Source organism: Osmerus eperlanus, chromosome 1 (assembly GCF_963692335.1).
Source record: "Osmerus eperlanus chromosome 1, fOsmEpe2.1, whole genome shotgun sequence".
NCBI lineage: Eukaryota > Metazoa > Chordata > Actinopteri > Osmeriformes > Osmeridae > Osmerus > Osmerus eperlanus.
This window is the reverse complement of record NC_085018.1, coordinates 5056613-5080221: the sequence shown is the minus strand read 5'-3', so window position 1 is coordinate 5080221 and position 23609 is coordinate 5056613. Positions and strand designations below refer to the sequence as shown.

Here is a 23609-nt window from a genome sequence, read left to right as displayed (position 1 = left end):
CATAATTGAAGGCCCAATTCACCAAACAGAACAACTACATTTACAGGGACCCAAAAAACTTATTTGTGAATTGCCAATTGGATTGTTTCCAGCAAGTGATGATGCCTAAAGCAATGACAATCAAATCCCTGTTGTCTTTCTAGGCTAAACTGTTGTAACTTTGGGTAGTCTACAACCAGGCCCAAACATAATACGCAGAATTTCTTTTGTGGTGAAAATCTTCAGTCGCTCCGACATAAGAACAGGTAGGCTAGCGGAATTCCACAGATTTCCGCAGAGAGACTGAAAATCTGCGGAATTCCGCTAGCCTACCTGTTCTTATGTCGGAGCGACTGAAGATGTTCCACAACATTTTGACACTGAATATTGTCATACACGTAATACGTGTATAACGTATAGACGTAATACACCCCCACCCGTCACCTACGGTCTTCTTCTGACAACCGTCTGGTGGTCCCACCGCTCAAGAGCGCCGGGTCCCAACATTTACATTTAGTCATTTAGCAGACGCTCTTATCCAGAGCGACTTACAGTAAGTACAGGGACATTTTCCCAGAGGCAAGTAGGGTGAAGTGCCTTGCCCAAGGACACAACGTCATTTTGCACAGCTGGGAATCGATCCGGCAACCTTTTGATTGATAGCCCAATTCCCTAACCACTCAGCCATCTGACCCCCCAATGGTGGAATCAACTCCCCACCTCCATCAGAGACACTGCTGACTGTCTCCCCACCTTCAAGAAAAGGCTTAAGACGCACTTTTTCCAGGAGTACAACGGTACTTAGGAATGATTTGCTGGACCTGGTGTTCGTTTCCTCCAGGATCACAATGACTCTGATTGAGAGACTTGTTGCTCTTGTTGGTTAGTTGTAACTGATTTAAAATTCTTGCTCGCTGTGAAATATTTTACTGTTGCTTGCTTTTCTACAGGTACACTTTTGCACTTTTTGAGGTTCATGTTGTTTGGTTGTGGCTTGTTTAATACATGCTCTTATAGTTCTTCCCTTTGGCACTTATTTGGTTTTTCGCGATGTATGCTTCATGTTTAGGCTACCCGCAATGTTTGGCGCTATCTCGTTGTTATGATCAGTGACCTATGCACTTTTGTAAAGCTCTCTCTTGGAAGTCGCTTTGGATAAAAGCGTCTGCTAAATGAATAAATGTAAATCTTATGTAAATATGAGTTGAGAAGTTAATTTAAATTTGTCCTCAGACCAATGCGTTCTATTTGAAAATCTGTGGGTTTTTGTCGGAATTCTGCGCCCGCGTATTAGGTTTGGGCCTGCTTATAACCTTTCAGCTATGCCTACTGAAATAAACCATCCACTTTAAATACTGTATTTTTCTAGTTAGTTAGCCAGTATTTCATTTGTAAAATTGTCTTGGATTATCTGTATCACACAGACATAAGATATAATATTGTTCCAGTCTTATGCCTGTTTTCGGCTTACTATATCCATAACTCGCGAGAGCTAGCTGAGTGCAGCTCAATCAACTCAATATGGCTGAGAGTCAAGAGCGAAAAGAGCAAAACTGGCAGTGAATTATCCAAAATGGTCAAATATGGCACTGCACTCCCTTGGATTATAAAAAGGACACCTACAAAATATGAACTTTGCACAGTGCCCGGTTCTCGAGATAATTGTGGGAAATGCAGACATAGATTCCTGGCATTATTAGAGAGATGAGCTAAGCTGTCAATTAATTAAAGTAATTTAGCGTTTTCGCAACATACCCACCTCTTTTTTTTGACGTAGCGTCTGCGTTGGGCTGTACGTAGGCCTAAGTGTTACGGCCTTACCTAGGGCCTTGCAGTTTGTGTTGTCTGTCCGCAATTGGCCTGGATCGTCATGCCCAATCCAGCTTCCACCCAATCGTATGTCCGTCTGCCTGCTGCCTTCATAAGCTGGAACTGTCCTCTGTTCGGGAGCCAGCCGACTGTGTTCCGAGTTTTTTGCAACTTAGTTATTGGCGGGTCAGTGTTTGTGTCGGCACATTAGTGCGTCTCATACTTTGATACGTTAAGCGACATTCTTTATCCGTTTATGTTTGTTCTACTTTGTTCGTGTTTTATAGGTTATGTTTGCTCCAAATGCTCACAGGGGAGAGGGGACTGGTAAGCCGCCCATGGGCATACACTACCATCACCTTACTCCCTGTTACTACACTAGGCAAGGATTATTTGGGTTAGGCAGGGTATTTAGAACTTTTGTTGTTTTATTTTATTTGGCACTGTTCCCTTGTTCTCCTGTGACATTGTTTTTGTTAATAAACACCTGGCTATTGACACCCCGTCTTGTTCGTGTTCATTGTGGCTACAGTTGTTAGACCCTCAATTCCCTCTAGACATCGAGCATACATTTTAGCCGTGCAAGTTCAGAGAGGTCCGTAACAATAATCCTAGGTTGTGATCATGTGGGCACTTGCGTAGCTATCACGTTTCTGACATGCACATGTGATTTTAGATTAGGTGTGTTCGACTTCATGCAGCACCGACACCGGCCAGCTGCAGCCGACTGACTTGAAACAGTGAATTCTGGTTAGACTTTTTGTCTGACTTGAGACAGCGCCGAGGCTAGGTCACTGTGATGTATCCATCAAAGTACCGTGAGATCGATCTGAGAACAGCCGGCTGTGTAGCCGAGCACATTTTCTCAAGAGCAACTGCACGGGTTCTAATGACGACACAGCTATTTCATGATTGGCCAGACTCACACATGACAACTTTGACGCGTGTTTTGTATTTATTCTGACACCTTCAGTTTTGCCAATGCTCAAATCTGGACCAAACAGTTAAATATTTGTTGAAGAAAGGGTTTTAGTCTGCCTCTTCACTAACGGAAAGACTAAGTTTAATTGAGTTCTGGTTGTATTACATTTATGCATTTAGCAGACGCTTTTATCCAAAGCGACTTCCATGACAGAGCTATTATTAATCTGCAGATTGGAGAAAGAGTTTAACATATCTCAATACATAAAATGACAAATTCCAGTGCACTGGTTCATGCAAGTTCTAATGCGAAAACAATTAAATTCGCAACCATGCAGTTTGTCAGCGATAAAGTAAGCAAACAGCGCTTGATTGGCCATGACTGACGTCAACACAGCAAATCATGAGAAGCAGGAATGTCCGACTTTAAGGAGGCGTTTTTAACTCCTCCCTGACTGCAAGCGGAAACTCTAGACGGTCGTTTCATGCAGCTCTTGCAATAATCGTTATCTGGTTTCCCCTCAGAAATGAATTAAGTGGTAGAACCCAATTTTAAATGTTCGAAATGGCCGTGTTAAGCCTGTGTTTTAGAGTTCAATCTTGCTCTGTTTTTAGAGAAAAGGGTTATAAAGAATTGCAGTAATTACAAAATCACACTAAAAACCGAGGCAAACCACAGTAAATTTAGTTACTGCGCTCTGTATTTGTTTCCCCATACATCGGATACAATCAAAACCGAAACAAAACGCAAAAAAGCAGTTAATGTGTTCTGTTTGCCCCCTACATTGGATGCAATTAAGGTCTACATATAATTCTGCCAACCCTTACTTTGGGCTCACTGATCACCACTTTCTACATCATCTCACATCTTTTCACTTAACCATTCAGCCAAACATGAACGAAACAAACTAAACCAATTGCAAAATAACTGCACTTAAACCTCCAGTTTAACACTAACACATTTGCTGGGGATGCACAATATATCGGCGGCCATATCGGTATCGGCCAATAAATGTTTATTTTTAGTGTTATTGGTCCGATAAGAACATTTGGTCGACAAATTAAAGATGATAAATTATGGATTATTTCCGCCCGTTGAACCACTTATTTTTTGGTAAAATGGTATCAATCATTTTGGTAATAAAGATCTAGATGTTTTATGCAGTTAAGGTTTTAATAAAAGCAGATGTCCACTGTATTTGTTTGCCTTTTGTTTTTGTAATCAGACTCAGGGCTTTGTATTTATCGGCATGTATCGGTTATCGGCATCGGCCAACATTTACATATCGGTGCATCCCAACGTTAGCTACACGCATTAGCTAGCTAACGTTACCCAAGCTGGCTAGCTAACGTTAGCTAATGACTAGTGTATTGGCTACCCCTCACACATGAAACCAAAGTATTGTTTGGTTAACTCATTAGCCCTGAAGGCTGTATCCTTTGTATCTTCATGATCATTCAAATAACATCTTTGTTTCCTTCCTCATCATACAGTAAATCAAATTGTTTTGTCACTAGCTAGAAAGCGAATAGTAACACTAGCTAGCATTCAAGTCAGAACGGCTAAATCTCACTGGAAACTTTCCTGCACTCATAACTCCAAGATAACAATAATCCAAATGGCATTTGAGTTTTCTTGATTTGGACCTCTTTTTCTGTACATCATGCACTAATCCAATTGTAATAAAAACCAAACGTTTCACGCACCCCTGGCGAGACAGAGTGCACTTGCAGCCCAAGTTGCTGATGAGCCTGATCTCGCAAAAATTATACGTGGGCATTGATTTAATTATACTGAATTACTCATACTTTTCAAATTTCAAAAAATCAAGAAATCCATAAACAAAACATAAACAAAGTTGTTAAAATAGTAGACATGTTTTTGTTATACTGAAAACAAAGCGAGCTGGATAAAACATCAAAAACATTGACGTTACTGCACTTAGCTTCTGCATTACCTGTATAGCTATATAAGGAAATCCAAAGGCAGAGTGTATGATAGAATGTATTTCTGTCTGGAGGCAGGCTGGCCGAAAAGAGAGGCACGATACTGATGATTTGGTTGACTTGGTTTATTAGCCCGAACTCGGATCATGTGACTTCCCCACGACAGAGTGGTCAGCATGAGTGAAGAACATGTCTCTCAGATGGCCTTTATGTATGTCCGGACAGTACAAATATAGTAACCACAAAACATGCCCTTTAACAGTACAAATTATATTCTCTGCATCCTGCTCTTTCCAGAGGTTGAACAGAGCCATCCATCCATCCATCATCTTCCGCTTGTCCGGGGGTCGGGTCGCGGGGACAGCAACCTAAGCAGGGAGGCCCAGACTTTCCTCTCCCCGGCCACTTCCACCAGCTCTTCCTGGGGGACCCCGAGGCGTTCCCAGGCCAGCCGAGAGACATAGTCCCTCCAGCGTGTCCTGGGTCTTCCCCGGGGCCTCTTCCCTTGAACAGAGCACATTCCAAAATCTATATGTGTCTTGCCAGGGGCCCACTGCGCGACCTCTTGACCGCAGTTAGGGACAAACCTCACATGTGTAGAATCTGCATTTTTGGGGTCATGGGTCAAATCTGTGGCCATGTTTTTTATGCATAAATATTATTTCATTAATACATGTTCAATCAGTGCACTACCACTAATGTACCCACAACACATTTGGCTGGATAGTCTAAGAACTTTGAAGCCATTTTTCTCAGTTTCACTGTCTGCGTAGTTAATAAGCGCAGCTAGTTCAGGCAGGGCAATCGGGCAGCGCGCGTCAGTCATCGGGGACGTAAGGCGTCTTACTCCACCTTCCTTTCCTCCGCCCACTACCACACCCATGTTAGCAGCGCATATCCATTGGGCCACGTCCGATAAAGCGTCTTTAAAAGATGCGCGGATACGCACACACTCACCCCGGTTGTTGTATGATCAGTGCTGCTGCCACCATCCCCTTTCTCCCCTGTGCTGTCTGTCTGTTCGGTCCCTCCGGGGGATTATATCTCTATTGCTCCCTGCCTCATATGTCAAGTATGGATGTGTTGCATCGAGGAGGCAGGGAGCGCTTCCCTTGGATCATCCACTCCGCCAAAGTTAAATCTACATGTCCATGTCATGTAACAATAAATGCTCAAATCTAATACGTGATTGTCTTGACTGAACTGCGGTTATCCTTTGCAGGGCAGTGTATCTACATTTATTTTCCCAGACCTCTATTTATTTTTTCAAGATTCTACTTGTAGAGAAATCAATAATTTGGTTAAGAAATTGTTAATTTATGTTGGAGAAATAAACACCACCATCTTTAAAAAAAACTGTATTGTATTGGCTGGAAAGAAGTCTGAAGAAGGATTCGAACTGCTGGATTATGTGGATATAAATCATGATCATCATCATTTCAAAATCAATTGGATCTTTATTCCTCACAATATGTAGCTGTGTCGGAGAAATTTAGAATGTAAGGTTATATTCTGAAAATACTGGTGCTAGCATTCCTTTGTCAGTAGAGCCCTCTCCCCACATGACCTATAGATGACACTAGGCTTACGTAAACAAACTGACCTAGGTTGACCATTATCATACTAGAGGTGCAATAAACCTTATCTGTGTTGAGTGAATCATATGGTCAAGCCTAGGGTCGGAGAACTCTGTAATTTTCCACGTGCACGCGCACTCTGTCTCTGGGATCGATCATATTGACAGCTGATATGCAGGGGAGGAGACTTCTCACCAATAAATGGTCTTACCTGAAGACTTGTGAACCAGACAAACTTTGTAGCACAATGGCGTGTGATGTTTTTGTCTCCTTGTGGGCCGGCCGCAAGCAATAAAGCTTTCTTAAACTTGTTCACCGACTGACTGTGCAATGCTTGATAGATTAATATTTCTGACAAGCTGCCAACAGAGTTGTGCATAATTTAAGTTCATTTAATAATTTGATTTAAATATAAGAAAGTATAATTTTGGAATAATATATTGTTGTTGTTAATTTGCATAAACATAGAAATGTTTATTGAACACCTATGTAATATTACATAGCGGAACCAATGTTCTTGTGCTGCTGGGGGTTTATTGTTTTCACACTTTTATATAACTGCAGAGAAAGGTTCAGTGAAGACAAAATGTTGAGTTTGAGTTTAAGAAGATAAAGAAGAATTTGTTATTTTGAAGTTTGCTTTCTACCCCATTTGAGTTAACGCGGCCAATGAGGTATGCAAGGTTATCTTTATGTTTTAACAGTTTATAGCCTACAATATATATTTTTATGTTTGTGACATCTGTTTAACGCTGATGCTAATGCTCTGTATTGTACTGTACAAAATAAGTGCAAAATAAATGTCTGTAAACCAAGAACGCCTTGTGTTCGTGAAGTAACTGGAGGGTAGTTACACAATATATTTAAGAAAGTGGGTGGTCTGGATTTTCTTTTAATTAATGTCATTTTTCGCCTAGCAAGTTACCCATAGAATTATAGATTTCATGAGCAAGCACTCCTGGCTTGAAAATTTAGCTTTGTGCGATCGATCTGAGAACAGCCGGCTGTGTAGCCGAGCACATTTTCTCAAGAGCAACTGCACGGGTTCTAATGACGACACAGCTATTTCATGATTGGCCAGACTCACACATGACAACTTTGACACGTGTTTTGTATTTATTCTGACACCTTCAGTTTTGCCAATGCTCAAATCTGGACCAAACAGTTAAATATTTGTTGAAGAAAGGGTTTTATTCTGCCTCGCTTTTATCACAAGTGCAAAATAAATGTCTGTAAACCAAGAACGCCTTGTGTTCGTGAAGTAACTGGAGGGTAGTTACACAATATATTTAAGAAAGTGGGTGGTCTGGATTTTCTTTTAATTAATGTAATTTTTCGCCTAGCAAGTTACCCATAGAATTATAGATTTCATGAGCAAGCACTCCTGGCTTGAAAATTTAGCTTTGTGCGTAATTTCTCTCCTCACAAAATGAAAATTTTGAATCATGAGTTGATTACAATTAAAGGCAAATGTTTTTTTTTGTTGGGAAATGGTTGAATTATGGACTAAATTACTTAAGTGACTTGTTTGATTCAACATTTTATTGGGTGTGCTCACGCCTTTGGCGAGCACAACCATTGTTCTCTCATATATATATTTATTATTATTTATTTTTGCCCCCCTAAGGATCCGTCAATATTTGGACTACATAGACAACGTCGGTGTCAAAAGTTTCATCTTGGTAGCGATTGTGTTGCATGTATTTTTATTTACGTTCTGTTGCACGGTTTAGGTTTGAATTAAGTTTTTGTGGCAAAAAGTGCCACAGGCACAGGTTTGCAGGGCTCTAGACTGAGATCAAATGGTCGCATTTGGCATTGTTACTGACAATGATCGCTTCCAGGAAACTTCTATTGAATTAGCCATTTCCCTCTAAATAAATGTCAAGCTTATTTACGTTTTTTGGGGGGCATATTTTCAGTTAGCAGATGGTACCGTTTCAATTGCGATTCCATCTACTTCTGCCGGTGACAATGTTCCTATGTTACTTAGAATAGCTTGTTTCAAGGGGGTTCAGCTTGTTTCAAAGGGGGTTCAGCTTGTTTCAAAGGGGGTTCTTAATGAATGAATGCAATATGAGTGACGTCCAGAGCGACTTACAGTAAGTACAGGGATCTACACTTCACTTTTTGTATTTTGAATTGTACATGAGCAGCAACAAATGTAGGCTATGCTTTTAAATCTATGCAATCTTCATAAATAATAAGTAGGTATTTTTATATAAAATATACAGAAATATCAGTTGTAAAAATAGCAGTTAATAAACGGACCCATCTGCAACCGATGCAAGCAAGCACACCGTACAAGTTCCCCAGAAATTGTATCCGCTAGTTATTCTTACAGTTCTTTTATGTCCAACCATAAAAAGACTTAATGCAGCACCGACGGCACCGACAGCCGGCTGCAGTTGGCGAAAATGAGAATAAATACAAAACACGCGTCAAAGTTGTCGTGTGTGAGTCTGGCCAATCATGAAATAGCTGTGTCGTCATTAGAACCCTTGCAGTTGCTCTTGAGAAAATGCGCTCGGCTACACAGCCGTCAGTTCTCGAATCGATCTCACGGTACTTTGATGGATACATCACAGTGACCTAGCCTCGGCGCAGTCTCAAGTCAGACAAAAAGTCTAACCAGAATTCACTGCTTCAAGTCAGCCAACTGCAGCATGAAGTCGAACACACCTGATAAAAAGGCAGAGAAGACACGGACATAGTGTGCAAAGATTGTATGCATTGTATGCTTTTTGGCTGCACGAGGGAACTAGTGACCCCCCCCCCAATCATCTTGTAACATCGTACCTGCAATGCTTGGTGAACGCTCTGGCGGCGCGATAATAGAACAGTGTTTCCTCTAGTATTTTTTTTTTGCAGTGGGGTCTAATATTGCACATATTTTTGTCTTATTTCCCCTAAAGAAATAAAGTTAGGGTACTTAATGACACCTTACAGTCATAAAGTACTATTGCAACTAGCTGCTCGCTGGTCTCCCAGCATGTGCAACCCGCCCTCTTCAGAGGATTCAGAACGCAGCGGCCCGCCTGGTCTACAATCTACCCAGACGCTCCCATGTTACCCCGCTCCTCATCTCTCTCCACTGGCTACCTATCATGGCCCGTATCAGATTCAAGACCCTGGTACTGACCTTCCGAGCAGTGAACGGGACTGCACCCGTCTACATCAAGTCTCTCCTGCAGCATTACACCCCCACCCGTCACCTACGGTCTTCTTCAGACAACCGCCTGGTGGTCCCACCGCTCAAGACCGCCCGGTCCCAACACAAGCTCTTCTCCTGTCTGGCCCCCCAGTGGTGGAATCAACTCCCCACCTCCATCAGAGACACTGACTGTCTCTCCACCTTCAAGAAAAGGCTCAAGACGCACTTGTTCCGGGAGTACAACGGTACTTAGGAATGGTCCGCTTGACCCGATGTTAGTTTCCTCAAGGATCACAATGACTCTTGCTTAGAGACTTGTTGCTCTTGTGGTTAGTGGTAACTGATTTAAATTTTTGTACTCGCTGTGATATATTGTTTTTATTATTGTTGCTTGTTTTTTCCACAGGTAAACTTGCACTTATAGCGGTTCATGTTGTTTAATTGTAACTTGTTTAACTACATGCTCTTATGGTTCTTCCCTTTGGCACTTACTTTGGTTGTTCACAATGTGTGCTTCATTTTTTGGCTACTCGCAATGTTTTTGTGGCTATCTTGTTGTTATGATCAGTGACCTATGAACTTTGTAAAGCTCTCTCTTGGAAGTCGCTTTGGATAAAAGCGTCTGCTAAATGAATAAATGTAAATGTAAATAAAGTATGTTCTAAGTGGCATAAATGCTGCCAATTAATAATTGACGTAACTTATTGTAAATGGTCAGTAGCCTAGCCTATCGATTAAGGGGCCACTCGGAAGCATGTACGCTGTCTGCTTCATTTGATCTTGATAGGCTAAGCATTCTGAAGCTAATAATAACAATATACCCACTATTTATTAATTAAAACTACTTCAGCATAATAATGCACCTAAAATACAAACGTGAGCAAGGGCAGCAATCGCTATCGAATCGACATGTGCAATTTCGCTAGCAGGGGAAGAATAGCCTACAAACAACGAAAATCACCAGTTAACTTAATTTAAATGAGCAAGAACTATAGACCAATACAATAACAGCCTTAAATTAACTGACAACATAAGTTATACGACTTAGCTCTACAGTTCTAAAGGACGCACACACGCAATCTCAACTGCGCTGTGAAGCGCTTGTCCGTGCAATCCTCCAATACGCTTTCTAACAATCACTGCTGATAGACGGCCTAAAATTTAGTACAGCCCTATTTCTGATACCGTGGCAGCAGAAATTTAGCCGTGGCCGGCCGCCACGGCTAAATAGCACTAATACCAATCTCATTAATACTTTGTGTTGTTTAAAAAAAATAAAAAAAATAATTGAGAACAGAATTCACGTTGCGTTATAAATTGCGTTAAGTCAAATCCTTCCATGCTTGTTTGTTTACCATTCTTCGTCCGTTTATCAATCCATGTTTTTCTCCGTTCTTGTGTTCTTGCAAACTCGTTTGATGTCATCTTAAATTGCCCAAGTACGGTTCCAATCCAAAGAACACAAGTCACCAAGAACACATCTGATTTCCCAGAAGTCATTGCAAGAACACACGCATCTCAGATCGTTCCCCGTCCTCGCGATCTTGCAAGACCGTTCTCGCGAGACGCTTGGCAATAATGTTCTTCTAAAGAACGCAATACGTTCTTAGCGTTTTTCGGATTGATAAACAGCCATTTTATTTCTTACCTTATAAGGCGAGTTTGCCGAGACTTTTCTCTCAGTTCCGGGCTTCCCCTTGTAACCCTTGTGTTTCACTCACTACGCTGTGAACTCCCTTAGCCAAAGTATGCAAAAATTTGGATTTAAGAAAAGGGTGCATAAAGGCCTCAAAATGTCGGAGAAAGAGCCCTTGTGCACTTGACGATTTGACAGTGGGACAGCCCTAAACCCTTACAGATTTAGCGAGAACGCGCCTCTAAATCAGTGAGTCTTTGAGGGTGGACATTGGGATTGGGCCAATCCGTTCGTAAACTCCGGATTGATTCTCCTGCCGTCCTCTCTGAGGGAAAAAACACTGGTAGCCTACAGTAGGGTTTACAGTAGCCTATGTAGACACAATTGTAGGAGTGGTGGTAGAATTTTGAAATGTATAAACTACAATGCTCTAATCCTCAACATTCCATCCATTAATTTCTATGGGCCATATTTTGCCATTAAAACTTGAATATAAAGAAAACCGTGCAATGGAACCTTCCACAAGATAACTGGGAATGAGACATACACCTTTCATGTCTTACGTAGTTAAACTGTGGGAGTGGTTATAATAATAAATATATAATATATGTCATAATATATATATATATGTGAGATTCAGCCTTTTCTTGCTGATAGTGAGCATACTAATGAGCCACTTAAAATAATGCTTCCGGTTTACCTTTTGATAACAAAGATATTTCAAATGTGTCAAAATGTCAGCATTTTGGATTAATAGAGTTTGTATTCCTAATGTTTCACTGGCTATATAAAATAATTTAACAGGAAAACACACTAAATCCAATTTAGTGGATACAATTGAATGGAAAACGTTTTTGGTTTTTTTTGCAATTTGCTGTATACACTAAAAAAGAAAAAATGACTGTTTTTGTTTTAGAATATGTAGCGGGGTTTGCTTGTTGAAGAATAGAGATACTTAATTTATAATCAAGTATTTAGTAGGCGGTGCACCACCCTGATATGGGTTTTATAGTTTAATATATAATAGTCAGTAATCTGAAGGAATTAATTTGTTCTAAGAGTAAAGCCAATCGTAACATTAGTGAACACGCATACGTCACAATATCTTTTACAATTAATGTATTAAAGTAAGGTAAATATGGATAGTATGAACCAGTTAGATTATGAATTTGATATGAGAGATTGGTTTCAATGAACAGAATGAAATGGTCTAACTTAAAGAAAGACATTGTACGGTCAATGATTACATCCTTACAAATCATAAACATAGCTCATGCCAATGCCATGTCAGGGAGGAAAGAGTGTTAGCCATAGTTACGTTTGATCAGGGTTGTTCAATGAGGTTGAGGGTGGTTCACGTCCGAGGCCCATTTTTGAAAAATGAAAAGTCAAAGCGCCGCTACGCCACAGGGATCATGAGACTGAGTCTGCGTGATCTCAGTCAGGTCGCAACTAGAATTGCATTTTGAGTACTTCTTCGTTCAGGTAGTGTTGCCCGGACACTAATCTTGTTGAATCCCAGGAGAAGCTTGGCAACGTCCTTTGGAACGCCAATCCTGATGGCTTTCACACCATAGATGGTTTCGCTGGAGTCAGAGATCGGTTGTCATCTCGAGAGTTTTATACAGTTCCGAGTTAGGAGGAGGACTTGTCTGAAGTCAGAAGTTGATTTGGGTGAAGCTGGGTTCTCAACTCCCCCTTTTTCCTTCACAGCTACCAAAGGTGTGAACTGGTCTCTGGCTGGTTCATAAGCAGGGCCGGCCCGACCCAATAAACAAACTAAACATTTGTTAAGGGCCCCGCGATTGGTTCGGCCCCCCCCAAAAAAAAAACATTTGTAAAAAAATAAATAAATAAAAAACTTTTTTTGTTTAGGGCCCCCAAAACCATAGGGCCGGCCCTGTTCATAAGATTGTTCTGGACATCTTGGTACAAAATATTGTTGAATGATTGTTTTATTATGTTAGCATTTTAGATGTGTAGATACCAAGGATGACTTAGTTAACTTTCAGGAAGAAGGAGTAGTTACTAGAATCAGGATTGCAGTGAACACAACATCAAAACAAAGTAACAAACATTACACAATTATCCCTCTCATAATTCTCCACCTTCTACTCTTGTGGTAAAGATGAAGTCTTGAAGAACTTTCCTTAAACGTTCTGGGCAAGGTATGTTCTTTGTTCAAATTACCGCCACAAACGGAGGGCACAAACCAGGGACTGGTTACGTGTCGTCTCAAGCAGGCCCTTTGAAGCTTGCAAGCTAGCAGGAGGGCCTCAAATGCAGAGGAGGAGGCTCCCCACCCAACTCTATGGTTCCTTTGCATTGGCATTTGGTGGGTAATCAGCATACTTAGGGTGTCAAGAGGGCTGATTAGGTTTGTCTGATGTGGTCAGTAGGGCTGTCCCCACTCAGTCGACTTGTCGATTTTCTGGTCGATATCCTCTTGGTCGACTAAGATTTTTTTAGTCGAGCTGCCGTATGGCAGTGTGAGATCTGATTCCTGCTTGTGTCACCATTGCTGAATTAAAGAAATGTTCTACAGAAATTGTAGATTATATTATTTAAGACAAATAAAGCAACTCAAAAAATATATAATTTAAAAGAAAAGGTGTTACTGTTTTCCCTTTCGTTAATCTGCGCTTTGTTTAGGTTTTTTGCACATGGCATGACTCGAGCACAATTGGCTGCCGAACTGCAAACTCTGCCATAGCCTACTTTGTCGGTGTTATTAGTCGAAATGGCAAAGAAATCTGTGGTATGGCAGCATTTCATTAAAGTACATTTACAAAGTACCGGGTGACTCGAAAAATGTTGAATGCAAACTCTGCCAACAACGGTTTATTTTTCATAGTTCGACGTTGAATATGATGTAGCCTACCACCTGAAAAACGTAAGTTGGCCTAGGCCTACTTCGCTCATGCTAACGCACTGGGTTGAAAAATGAATATGCCTATTATAAGAATCACATCCAAATCGCACGTTTAATGCAGAAACGTGCAGCATGCAGCATATTTGTTTAACATTTGCATGTTAAACAAACAATATTTTTAATTTGTAGTACATTGTAAGAGATAATACATAATAACCAATCAGGCATTTTGTATTATATAGGCATTCGTTAACAACAGGACTGGTGACTCAAGACTTATTATTAGTAATTAGCGTATTTTATAGCGGCTGAATCTGGAATGTCCAGCTACATTGAGGTCAGGGGTAAGGTGAGAACGATGCGGTGAATCCCCGACCCTCTAGGGCAGGGGTTCCCAAACATTTCAGCCCACGACCCCTAAAATAATGGTGCCAGTGATCGCGACCCCCGCATGCTAATGCATGCACATTCTGTGTCTGATGTGATGCTAGTTCGGGAGTTCGAAAGTCAATGCGTAGGCCAAATCTTTTGGCCTTTATTTGAACGCAAAATAGTTTTTGAGCTTTGTGTAAAATAAACATAGCCATTTTTCAATTGGTAAAACCTTGGGCCCGTTCTCCGTACGTCGCTAACTCAGTTAGCTGGATTTGATTGTTGACGATTTGTCATTATCTTGGATTGTTCGGTTCTTCAAAGCTCATCCTGGACTTGCTGTCATAGCAGCAGATCCGTAAGCTTAAACCTGCTCTGGAGCAGATTTATTTTATGTAAACACGATTTGATTGTGGCTTTACAAGCAGAGGTGATACAGGAAGTCTGTCACAGACATGTCTTGTCCGTTTTTACTACAGGAACCTGTTGCAGAAGGTTCAAGAACAATTAGCAGAATTTAACATGAAACCGAATTAATTGCTCATTGCGTGATAGATAGGCTCCTTAAGCACAGCGCGATATGCTAGCCTATACTTTTTGAGAGGATAGCTTATCGTTTTTTTGTGAGGGTGTCATTTACATAATAAATTTGTTGAAACCACATCATATGACATTAAAGATGATGAAATGAAAATAAGAAAGTATAAAAAAAATGTGAGCAGCCAATAGCAGCGTTGCTGATCAAGGTTTCTACTATCGATACGTACCCCCTTTTAGACCAACGCATAACTCAATCCAGCTATACTAATTATAAACAACATGGGTGTTCGAAGAACCGAATTAGCCAGATCATGATTAGCAAGATGAAGTCGTCTTGGATGTGTCATTTGATCTCGGATGTAATAAACGACGTACGGAGATGTCTTTTTGTCTCAATTTTTCAGCCCCACCCTTACGTTTCTTAGCCTGGTTTTCCATCGTTATTCTTCTCCCGGTGCTCCCGATGGCCAGTCCGCTACTGCGGGGCTGTGCCGCGGTGGTGGTTTATTTAAAATTATTGTGCTGTCAGGGGGTGCTGTAGCACCCTCAGCACCCCTAGTTCCCGCGGCCATGGGTATTCCCTCTCCACTGAAATCCAAAACTCAGCCATTGTCTTGGCTGAGAACGCTGCCTTTAAAGGTGACATGACAACTTCACTTTAGGAGGTTATTTAACATGAATATGAGTTCCCCTAGACTGCCTTTGGTCCCCCAGTGGCTAGAATTTTCGATCGGTGTAAACCAAGCCCTGGGTGTTCTTCTCGCCTTTCAGAAAATGAAAGCTAAATTGCTTTGTTTGAAAATCTCCTCTTTGTGACGTAACAAAGAGGAAGGTTACCTCCCCTCTCTCTGCTTTGCCCGCCCAGAGAATCTGGCCCGCCCATAAGAAGAGAGCTACGACCGTGCAAGTGTTTTTATCCTCGAGAGACATGGCTTGCAAACGAACAAAGCATTACATTTGCTCAGTTTGGATGTACAAAGGAAAACAAAAATCTTTTTACAGTTCCTTCATCCGAGCCTCTGAAGACCCAGTATCTTAATTTTATTTTTTCTGTTAATGCGCCTACACAACTTCTGTTGTAAGCGCATTTGTTTTGTATGTCTGCACCAAACACTTCAGCCACGACTGTTTCCTCAACTTGAGCTAATACAAAACTGGCCTTGCTGAAATTAAATTCTGGATCAGTACTAACTCTCCTTCGTCCAGCTACTAACCTCGGACAAGTAAGTTAACTAACGCTATATCATTTTGTAGCTTTACTGTATATGGTTACCTAGCTTGCTACCCTTAGAATGTGGCTGTAACATTAGCTCTGCAGCTAACAGCTGAGTTACTGTCGCTAATGGAAAGGTAGATAGCATCAAGTATGTGTGTGAATACACATGCTGGAACGTGAGTGTTGTACACTTCTTTGTTATTTGGATAACCGTTCTGCTGTTGGTGTTATGGCGCGCGCGATATCCGCCTTTCCCCTCATTGAAATGACTGAGTGTGTACCTCTGCAAACCAGGGTTATCAGATGAGAATGGGAAAATTCGAGGCATCTTCAGCAACGGGGCTACAGCCATTGCGATACATCCATTGTAAACATTAGCGCATGGTGCCTCCCCTCCGCTCCTCATTAGCATTTAAAGCTACAGACACCAAAACAGCGCGTTCTGAGGAAAGCTCCTTGTGGGACTGCTAGTAGTGGCTGTAATTCTGCACCAAGGCTGAATTTCGGGAAAGAGACTTCTGATACAGTATTAGGGGACCACTAAGGCCTATATAAAAGCATCCAAAAACAGCATGTCATGTCTCCTTTAACGTTCCGTCGCTTGACAGTTCAACTAATGCGTCCTCCTGGTCGGATGTGAGATGGTTTGCCGTACTTACAGTGAATGGAAAATCAAAAGGCTGATGGCTTTTTTATTTGCATACATTAATTGAACTACTATTTTTAACTTGTTAACATTTTGGCTAAAATGTGCTATTTCTAATTGTTTTAAAATGATCCTTGATTTCTGGAAATCATCTCACGACCTCCCCTCGCTGTCTCACGACTCCCACTTTGGGAACCACTGCTCCCTAGAACATTTCTCAAATGTTAAAGTTAAACGCATCAATCTAGTGCACATTGAGAGCAACATTAAAAGGCTAGATCAATGTATAAAACTTCTCCCCACTCTGCCCCTGATTGGCTGTGAGGTTTAGGCATTAGGAGTGACGATTGGTTCCAGAGCCAGTTGTAAAGTAGCGAAGCATGGGTAAAATGCAAGCCCCCACCCCTCGCCCCTCGGCTTGAAGCAACGGCCCCGGTGGATGTAGGTGGTATTGCATTTCTTGTTAGACTTCCGGCTCTTCCGGTCGTTTTTATTCTATTTAACTCCAGTCAACATTTACAAAACTATCTCCCCCAATAATTTTTGTTCGATTCTCGAACCTGGCTTATACTACTAGCTTTTTCATAGAATAATTTTTCCTGATTTTTGTTAAGTTTGAAACCAATCCGAAATGGGTAAACTAGCACCCCATTTATTTGCTTACTTCAATAAAAGTTGCCTGCAAATGTGCTCGCGGATACTAACAGGGCACGAGCACAATGGCCGATAGACGATTTACCTGGAGCTGAATGAGCCATATTGAATGAGCACAGGGAGAAATGGCTTGAGTTGCCTGCCCTGTTGTAGCAAGTTAAGCAAATGGTTGTCACACATACATGAAATGTTGTTAATATAGTTTATTCCCGTTATTTTAAAACGTTTATGACATGATGGCAAATATTATATTATGTTAAGCGTGAGCATAGATTGTTGACATGTCTATCTGGAGCAAAGACGAAGATTAATACTTTAACTGATAACCACAATAAGAAATATGATTAGTCTTGCCTTCAGAAGCTTTTGTTAAACACACCCATTATTCTTTTTTTTAATCGTGTCATCAAGCCAGACTGCTTTTGTGGAACAATGAAGGTCCTCAGTGACTATGTTTCACCCCCACTTATATCTGATGGAAACTTCTTGTATATAGGCCTAGTTCTGTTAATATGCCCCTTTTAAAGGCAAATGTTAAATAAAGTATATTTTAGACACACTTCTCAAGCTTTTATTTATTACATTATTTCCAAGTCTTATTAGATCACGTTATATCCATTAATAGGCGTTTGGTTTTGTAGGTTGAACATATAAAACACAGGCCACATTTCTACACTGATATGTAAATTGAAGGCAGTGTGAATTTCGTGGCATTTCGTTTGAATATACAGTTGACAGTAAGCTATGGTAAGTCTGCATTATGGAAGATTTCTGTTACCAAAATAACTATTAAGCTTTCTTTGCCTGGCGAGAACAACGACGGAGCTAGGTGTTCATGTTAACAGTTTATTTAATCCGATACAATGCGTTGGAAATCATACTCAAATCACAAGAAAAAAAAGCAACATATTTGATGAGTTCCTATAGCCTATTTCTAAAAACCAAGTGAAAGGAATACTATACAGTGACAGCATACATTTCCGTAAAGTTTGCATCATGTCTCTGATTCTTATCGGATTTGTACCCCATTCTGCCACTGCAATGCCTTAGCTCACACGCTCGCAACCATATAAATCTATGCTCGCGACTGGTTGTCGCAAAGTATGACGTGTACAGCTAGTTGCAAGCGTGCATGAGGTCTCGGAGCTAGGGAAAAAAAGAGCTACTGTTTAAAGCTAGACCGGAAGAGTTGGAAGTGGAATGATGGCGCGGTCCAGTTTCGCCCTCTCGCTTGCCTCACTGCGCACTTTTCATAGAAATGAATGGGGACGCCGTCTTGGAAGACAAAAGTTGCTTCCTCTAGTAATATTAACTCTATGGTAAAATGCTGTGTTGGCCAAGGCCACGACCCCCAATGTTTACAGTAAACAGGGCAATGTTTATTTTAATTTCAGAACATGCACTGCATGGGTGAGAACTGTAAAAAAAAAAATACACACTGCAACAATCGTTTTTACAAGCAGCAATTATCCAAACGAAAAGAGGCTAACAGCTAGCCTACTCAACCAGAACAAGCGCAATTGTCACTTAAAAGTGCCTCCCCCTCTGTCTTACCCTGAAAATTCACCTCAAATCGAATACCCAGTCAATCACCCCTTTAAGATGGACATTCCACATTATTAAGCAGGCCACAGGTTTCAAGCAATATGGGAAAGAAAAAGGATCTCTCTGCTGCCGAAAAGTGTAAAATAGTGGAATGCCTTGGACAAGGTATGAAAACATTAGATATTTCACAAAAACGTAAGCGTGATCATCGTACTGAAGATTTAGATTTGTGGCTGATTCAGAGCACAGACAGGTTTGTGCAGATAAAGCCATAAGGAGGAAGGTTTCTGCTAGATTATTAAGATGAATTTGGATTAAGAGAGCAGCGGCTAAAATGCCATTACAAAGCAGCAAACAGGTATTTGAAGCTGCTGGTGCCTCTGGAGTATGGGCATAAAAAGGAGAGAAACTCATGATGTGGCCACCATCCTCCCCTGACCTCAACCCTATTGAGAACCTTTGGAGCATCCTCAAGCAAAAGATCTATGAGGGCTTGAGGCAGTTTGCATCAAAACAGCAGCTCTGTGAGGCTATTCTGACTGCAAAGAAATTCAAGCAGAAACTCTCCAAAAACTCACAAGTTCAATGGATGCAAGAATTGTGAAGGTGATATCAAAGAAGGGGTCCTATGTTAACATGTAACTTGCCCTATTAAAATGTTTTTGATTGAAATAGCTTTTGATTTCAGTAAATATGACCTCCTAATGCTGCAAATTCAACAAATGACACTTTTCAGTTCTTTACAACCTAAACTATTTGAAACTCTGTTGTGCATAATAATTTGGAACAGTGCATTTTGAGTTATTTTTGAAAAAAATACTGTTATCATTGGGAGGTTTGTTCAATAAAATTATATTTAGGAAAATCAGAGAAAGATATAATTTGCATAATAATTTGGAATGCGGTTTACAATGCCCTGTTCTCAAGATATTTGTGGTGGCTCCAAGTTTGTGTATTTATCAACCTATTCATTTTTCTCAACAACATCACACATGACATTGCACTTCTTTCGGTCCTGAGCTAAACACCTGCTGACTTGTACGTTTATACAATAACCGGTTCTTGAGGTAAACAAGCACAATCACATAGAGATTCCTGGAATTATAGTTACAGTTACAGGATAATGTAATGCCTGTGATGCAGCTGGTAATTAACCCATGTGCTGCCTTCGGGTCACAATGACCCGAAGGTTCACAAAGACCCATCGTTGTGCTGCGACAACTTTACCCAATACAAAAACAAATAAAAAGCATTTTCTTTTAACCTTTGCGCTGTGGGGGGTGTGAGACAGCCCGACGGTTAAAATAAACTTTATTTTTGTATGAGGTAAAGTTGTCGCAACAAGTGGGGAGGTCACAATGACTGAAGGGTCACAATGACCCGAAGATAACACAAGTGTTAAGATGTTGTTTAGTTGATTTGGTGTTAATTTAATTGGAGTATGAGCTCTTTAGCATGAAAGAGGCAATTTTGCTGTAGAGTTTTTGCATAATAGTGTAGTTCCCATGACGCAACTGATCAATTTGTTTGTTGACCAGGAGCACCGCCTATTGGTCAGACAATATCCTTTGAGACTGGAAAGAACATGGCGTGTAATTTGATAGTCCTTAAAGTTTTTTGCAAATGTGAACAGGACATCCAAACAACAAATCCCTTTGCTCTATGTCTTCCCCTCTTTATCTCTCCCTGCAGCGCTACATGGCTTTGCACATCCTTGGGTCCTGACAAGACACCTGCCAACTTGCAACTTCATACAATGCCAGGTTTCATGAAATAATTGAGATACAAACAGACACACATCACAGAGATTCCTGTAATTGTAGTTAGATGTTGCCAGAACTGCATACATTCGACACTCAACCAAAAGCTGTAGAATGGTTCACGGTAAAAGTAAACTAATAATAAAAAACAAAGGCTTTGATATTGTCGATCGTATGCAGGTAGAACTGAAGGGAAAATTATGCAGTTTTTGCAATGCCTATAAAGCTATAAAAAATATAAACTATATGTTCCTCTTGGCTAGAAGACACGTGCTATACAGAATACATATTTAGAAAATATATTTTGGGCATTTTCCATGCTTAATTTGATCGTCTTCAAGTGAAGTGTGACAGGAAAAGCAGGGAGAGATAGAGAAGGGAAGACATGCAGCAAAGGGATTGTGAGTTAACAGTGAGTTAAATCTCTTACTGATTTATTTGGATTCATTTTTATGAGAGACAGAGAGACAAAGAAAGAAAGTGAGAAAGAGGTAGACAGTTACAAAACAAAATGTAAGAGAAGGAGAAAGAGGATGCCATAAAGTGAGAGAAAGAGGTAGAGTGTATAGAGAGTATTCAAGTTTGGTGTATGTTCTATAATCCAACCAATCCATCTTCAGAATCTCTTAACTCATTTATTGTCATCCTTCCATTGGGACACTCCTCATTATTTAAATTAGACCCAGAAATTCAGAAACAGAAAGATTCTAGAGGGAGTGACGTGTGTGTGCATGTGTACAGTATGTGTGTGTGTGCAAGTGTGTGTATGGCACAGCTCATTTTCCTTTAATTGGACTCTCTAATTATTTACTTGACATGCAAGAAAAGAGGAATAAAGAAAGAGGAGATAGATTAATAGCATCGCAGTGGAAAACTGTCAATGTGTAATGCCACCCTCATTACTCAAGCCAACATCTATCTATTAATATATATCAAAGAACACTAACTTTTTGGTAACTTCTGACTTTCAGTTACAATGTCCAGTAAATTAAAATATTTTAAAAAATCTACATCAGAAAAACAGCACTGAGGTGACGAAACAAATGTAATTTAGCATGGGCACGGTGATAAAAGAGGAATGAAAAGCAGAGAAAAGAGGGGAGAGGTGTAACCTAAACGGTAACATTTGGTAAAGGTGGAAAGTGTGACTATCTGGTAGCCAGTTTCAAGTCTTTGATTCTTTGACCTCTGTCGTCAGTAAGGAAGGGAGAGACAGACGGGAAGGAAATAGCGATGGTGTGTATGAAAGTGTGTTTGTGTGTTTTTCCCTGTGAAGATAACCAAATTGTAGGTCCTCTGAATAATACTGACCCTGCAGTTGCTTAGTTCTTCGGCCGTCAAGATAATGGTGCCACATTTCTTCCCTGGAATCCCACTGGAGGGAAGGAGAGAGAGGGAGACAGGGACAGAAAGAGAGAGAGATAAAAATATATTTCTGGGGGGTGGTCACTGGTAAAAGTACATTTGCCTAAAAAAGTGTGTGCTTATTTAGAGAGAGAAACAAGATACAGAATCCTTGATTAATCAATCACTTAGCCTGGGGAAAAATGGATACTTCTTGAGAGAGAGCGAGAGAGAGCAAGAAAGAGAGACCTGGTACTTACACAATTCACATACCAAATACACAAAGATATTGTGACACAGTGTGTGCTTATTTAGAGAGAGAAACAAGATACAGAATCCTTTATTAATCAATCACTTAGCCTGGGGAAAAATGGATACTTCTTGAGAGAGAGAGCGAGAGAGAGCAAGAAAGAGAGACCTGGTACTTACACAATTCACATACCAAATACACAAAGATATTGTGACACAGTATTACTAGAAATGGTTGGCAGCACAGTCTACCTGTCACACAGATAAGACACAGTTAAAAACTATTTACAACTTACACACACACTTTGTCTGGGCCTTTTTCATCGGCGGTCCGGCCTAGTTTAAGGAACCTTGGGGTGATAAATCCCTATCTTTTGAAAGTCATATCAAATCGCTTACCAAATCTTGTTTTTTCCATTTACGCAACATTAGTAAATTGAGGGCTGTAGTCTCTCTCAGTCAGAACTGGAGATGCTTATTCATGCCTTCATTTCCTCTCGTATTGACTATTGCAACTCTCCCTTCTCCTCACTCAACAAATCTGTTCTTCACCGTCTGCAATCCATTCAAAATGCTGCTGCTAGGCTACTTACAAGGTCAAACAGGCGAACTCATATCACTCCTCTACTCTGCTCCCTTTACTAGCTTCCTGTTATTTACAGGATCCAATTCAAAATTCACACCATAACCTGTAGGGCTTTACATGGTCAGGCTCCTGCTTATCTTGCCAATATAATTCACCTACACACCCCCTTCCGGTCTCTTAGATCTATTAACCAAAATCTGCTATCCACGCCACGCACTCGTCTGATGACATGTGGGGATAGAGCTTTTGCCGCTATGGCACCCAGACTCTGGAATGCTTTACCAACCAGCATTAGGTTTGCTGAGAATGTTGAGAGTTTTAAGGGACAAGTGAAGACTCACTTGTTCAGGTTAGCTTTTGAGTAATCTCTGTCTTTGGTCTATTGATAATTTGTATCTGTTTTTATTTATTTTATTTTTTATTATTAGACTTTTATGTTATATTGACAATGTACATTGTAAAGCACTTTGTGACCCTGTCTGTGAAAAGCGCTGTATAAATACATTTTACTTACTTTTACTTACACACACCCTACCCCCCAAATATTTTTTCAACATCAGAATATTTCATTCCTTCCTGCTTTAAGGAGAATCACTAATGTTGATATGAGTTTCCGGGCAGCCCAGGCTCACTGTGATGAGTTTAAATGTCCAATTGAGACCTGGCCCTGACATTCATACAAATATTGGATGGAAGGAATGATGAAAGGAATCCAATTGGGCACCTTGTACAAGCAAGGAGCTAACTCTCACAGAGGGCCCAATTCAGACAACACCCCCTAGACGCTGCCACTAAAAACCAC

General features: G+C 40.6%; 1 protein-coding gene across 1 annotated transcript in view; it reads right to left on the bottom strand.

The window, feature by feature from the left end:
- The window catches only part of cpne9 (copine family member IX), a 226224-nt gene that overhangs the window by 86662 nt on the left and 115953 nt on the right, over positions 1 to 23609 (bottom strand). Inside the window, 1 exon segment of the mRNA XM_062456646.1 lies at positions 21940 to 22003. Within this exon segment, the coding sequence (XP_062312630.1) occupies positions 21940 to 22003 (64 nt within the window).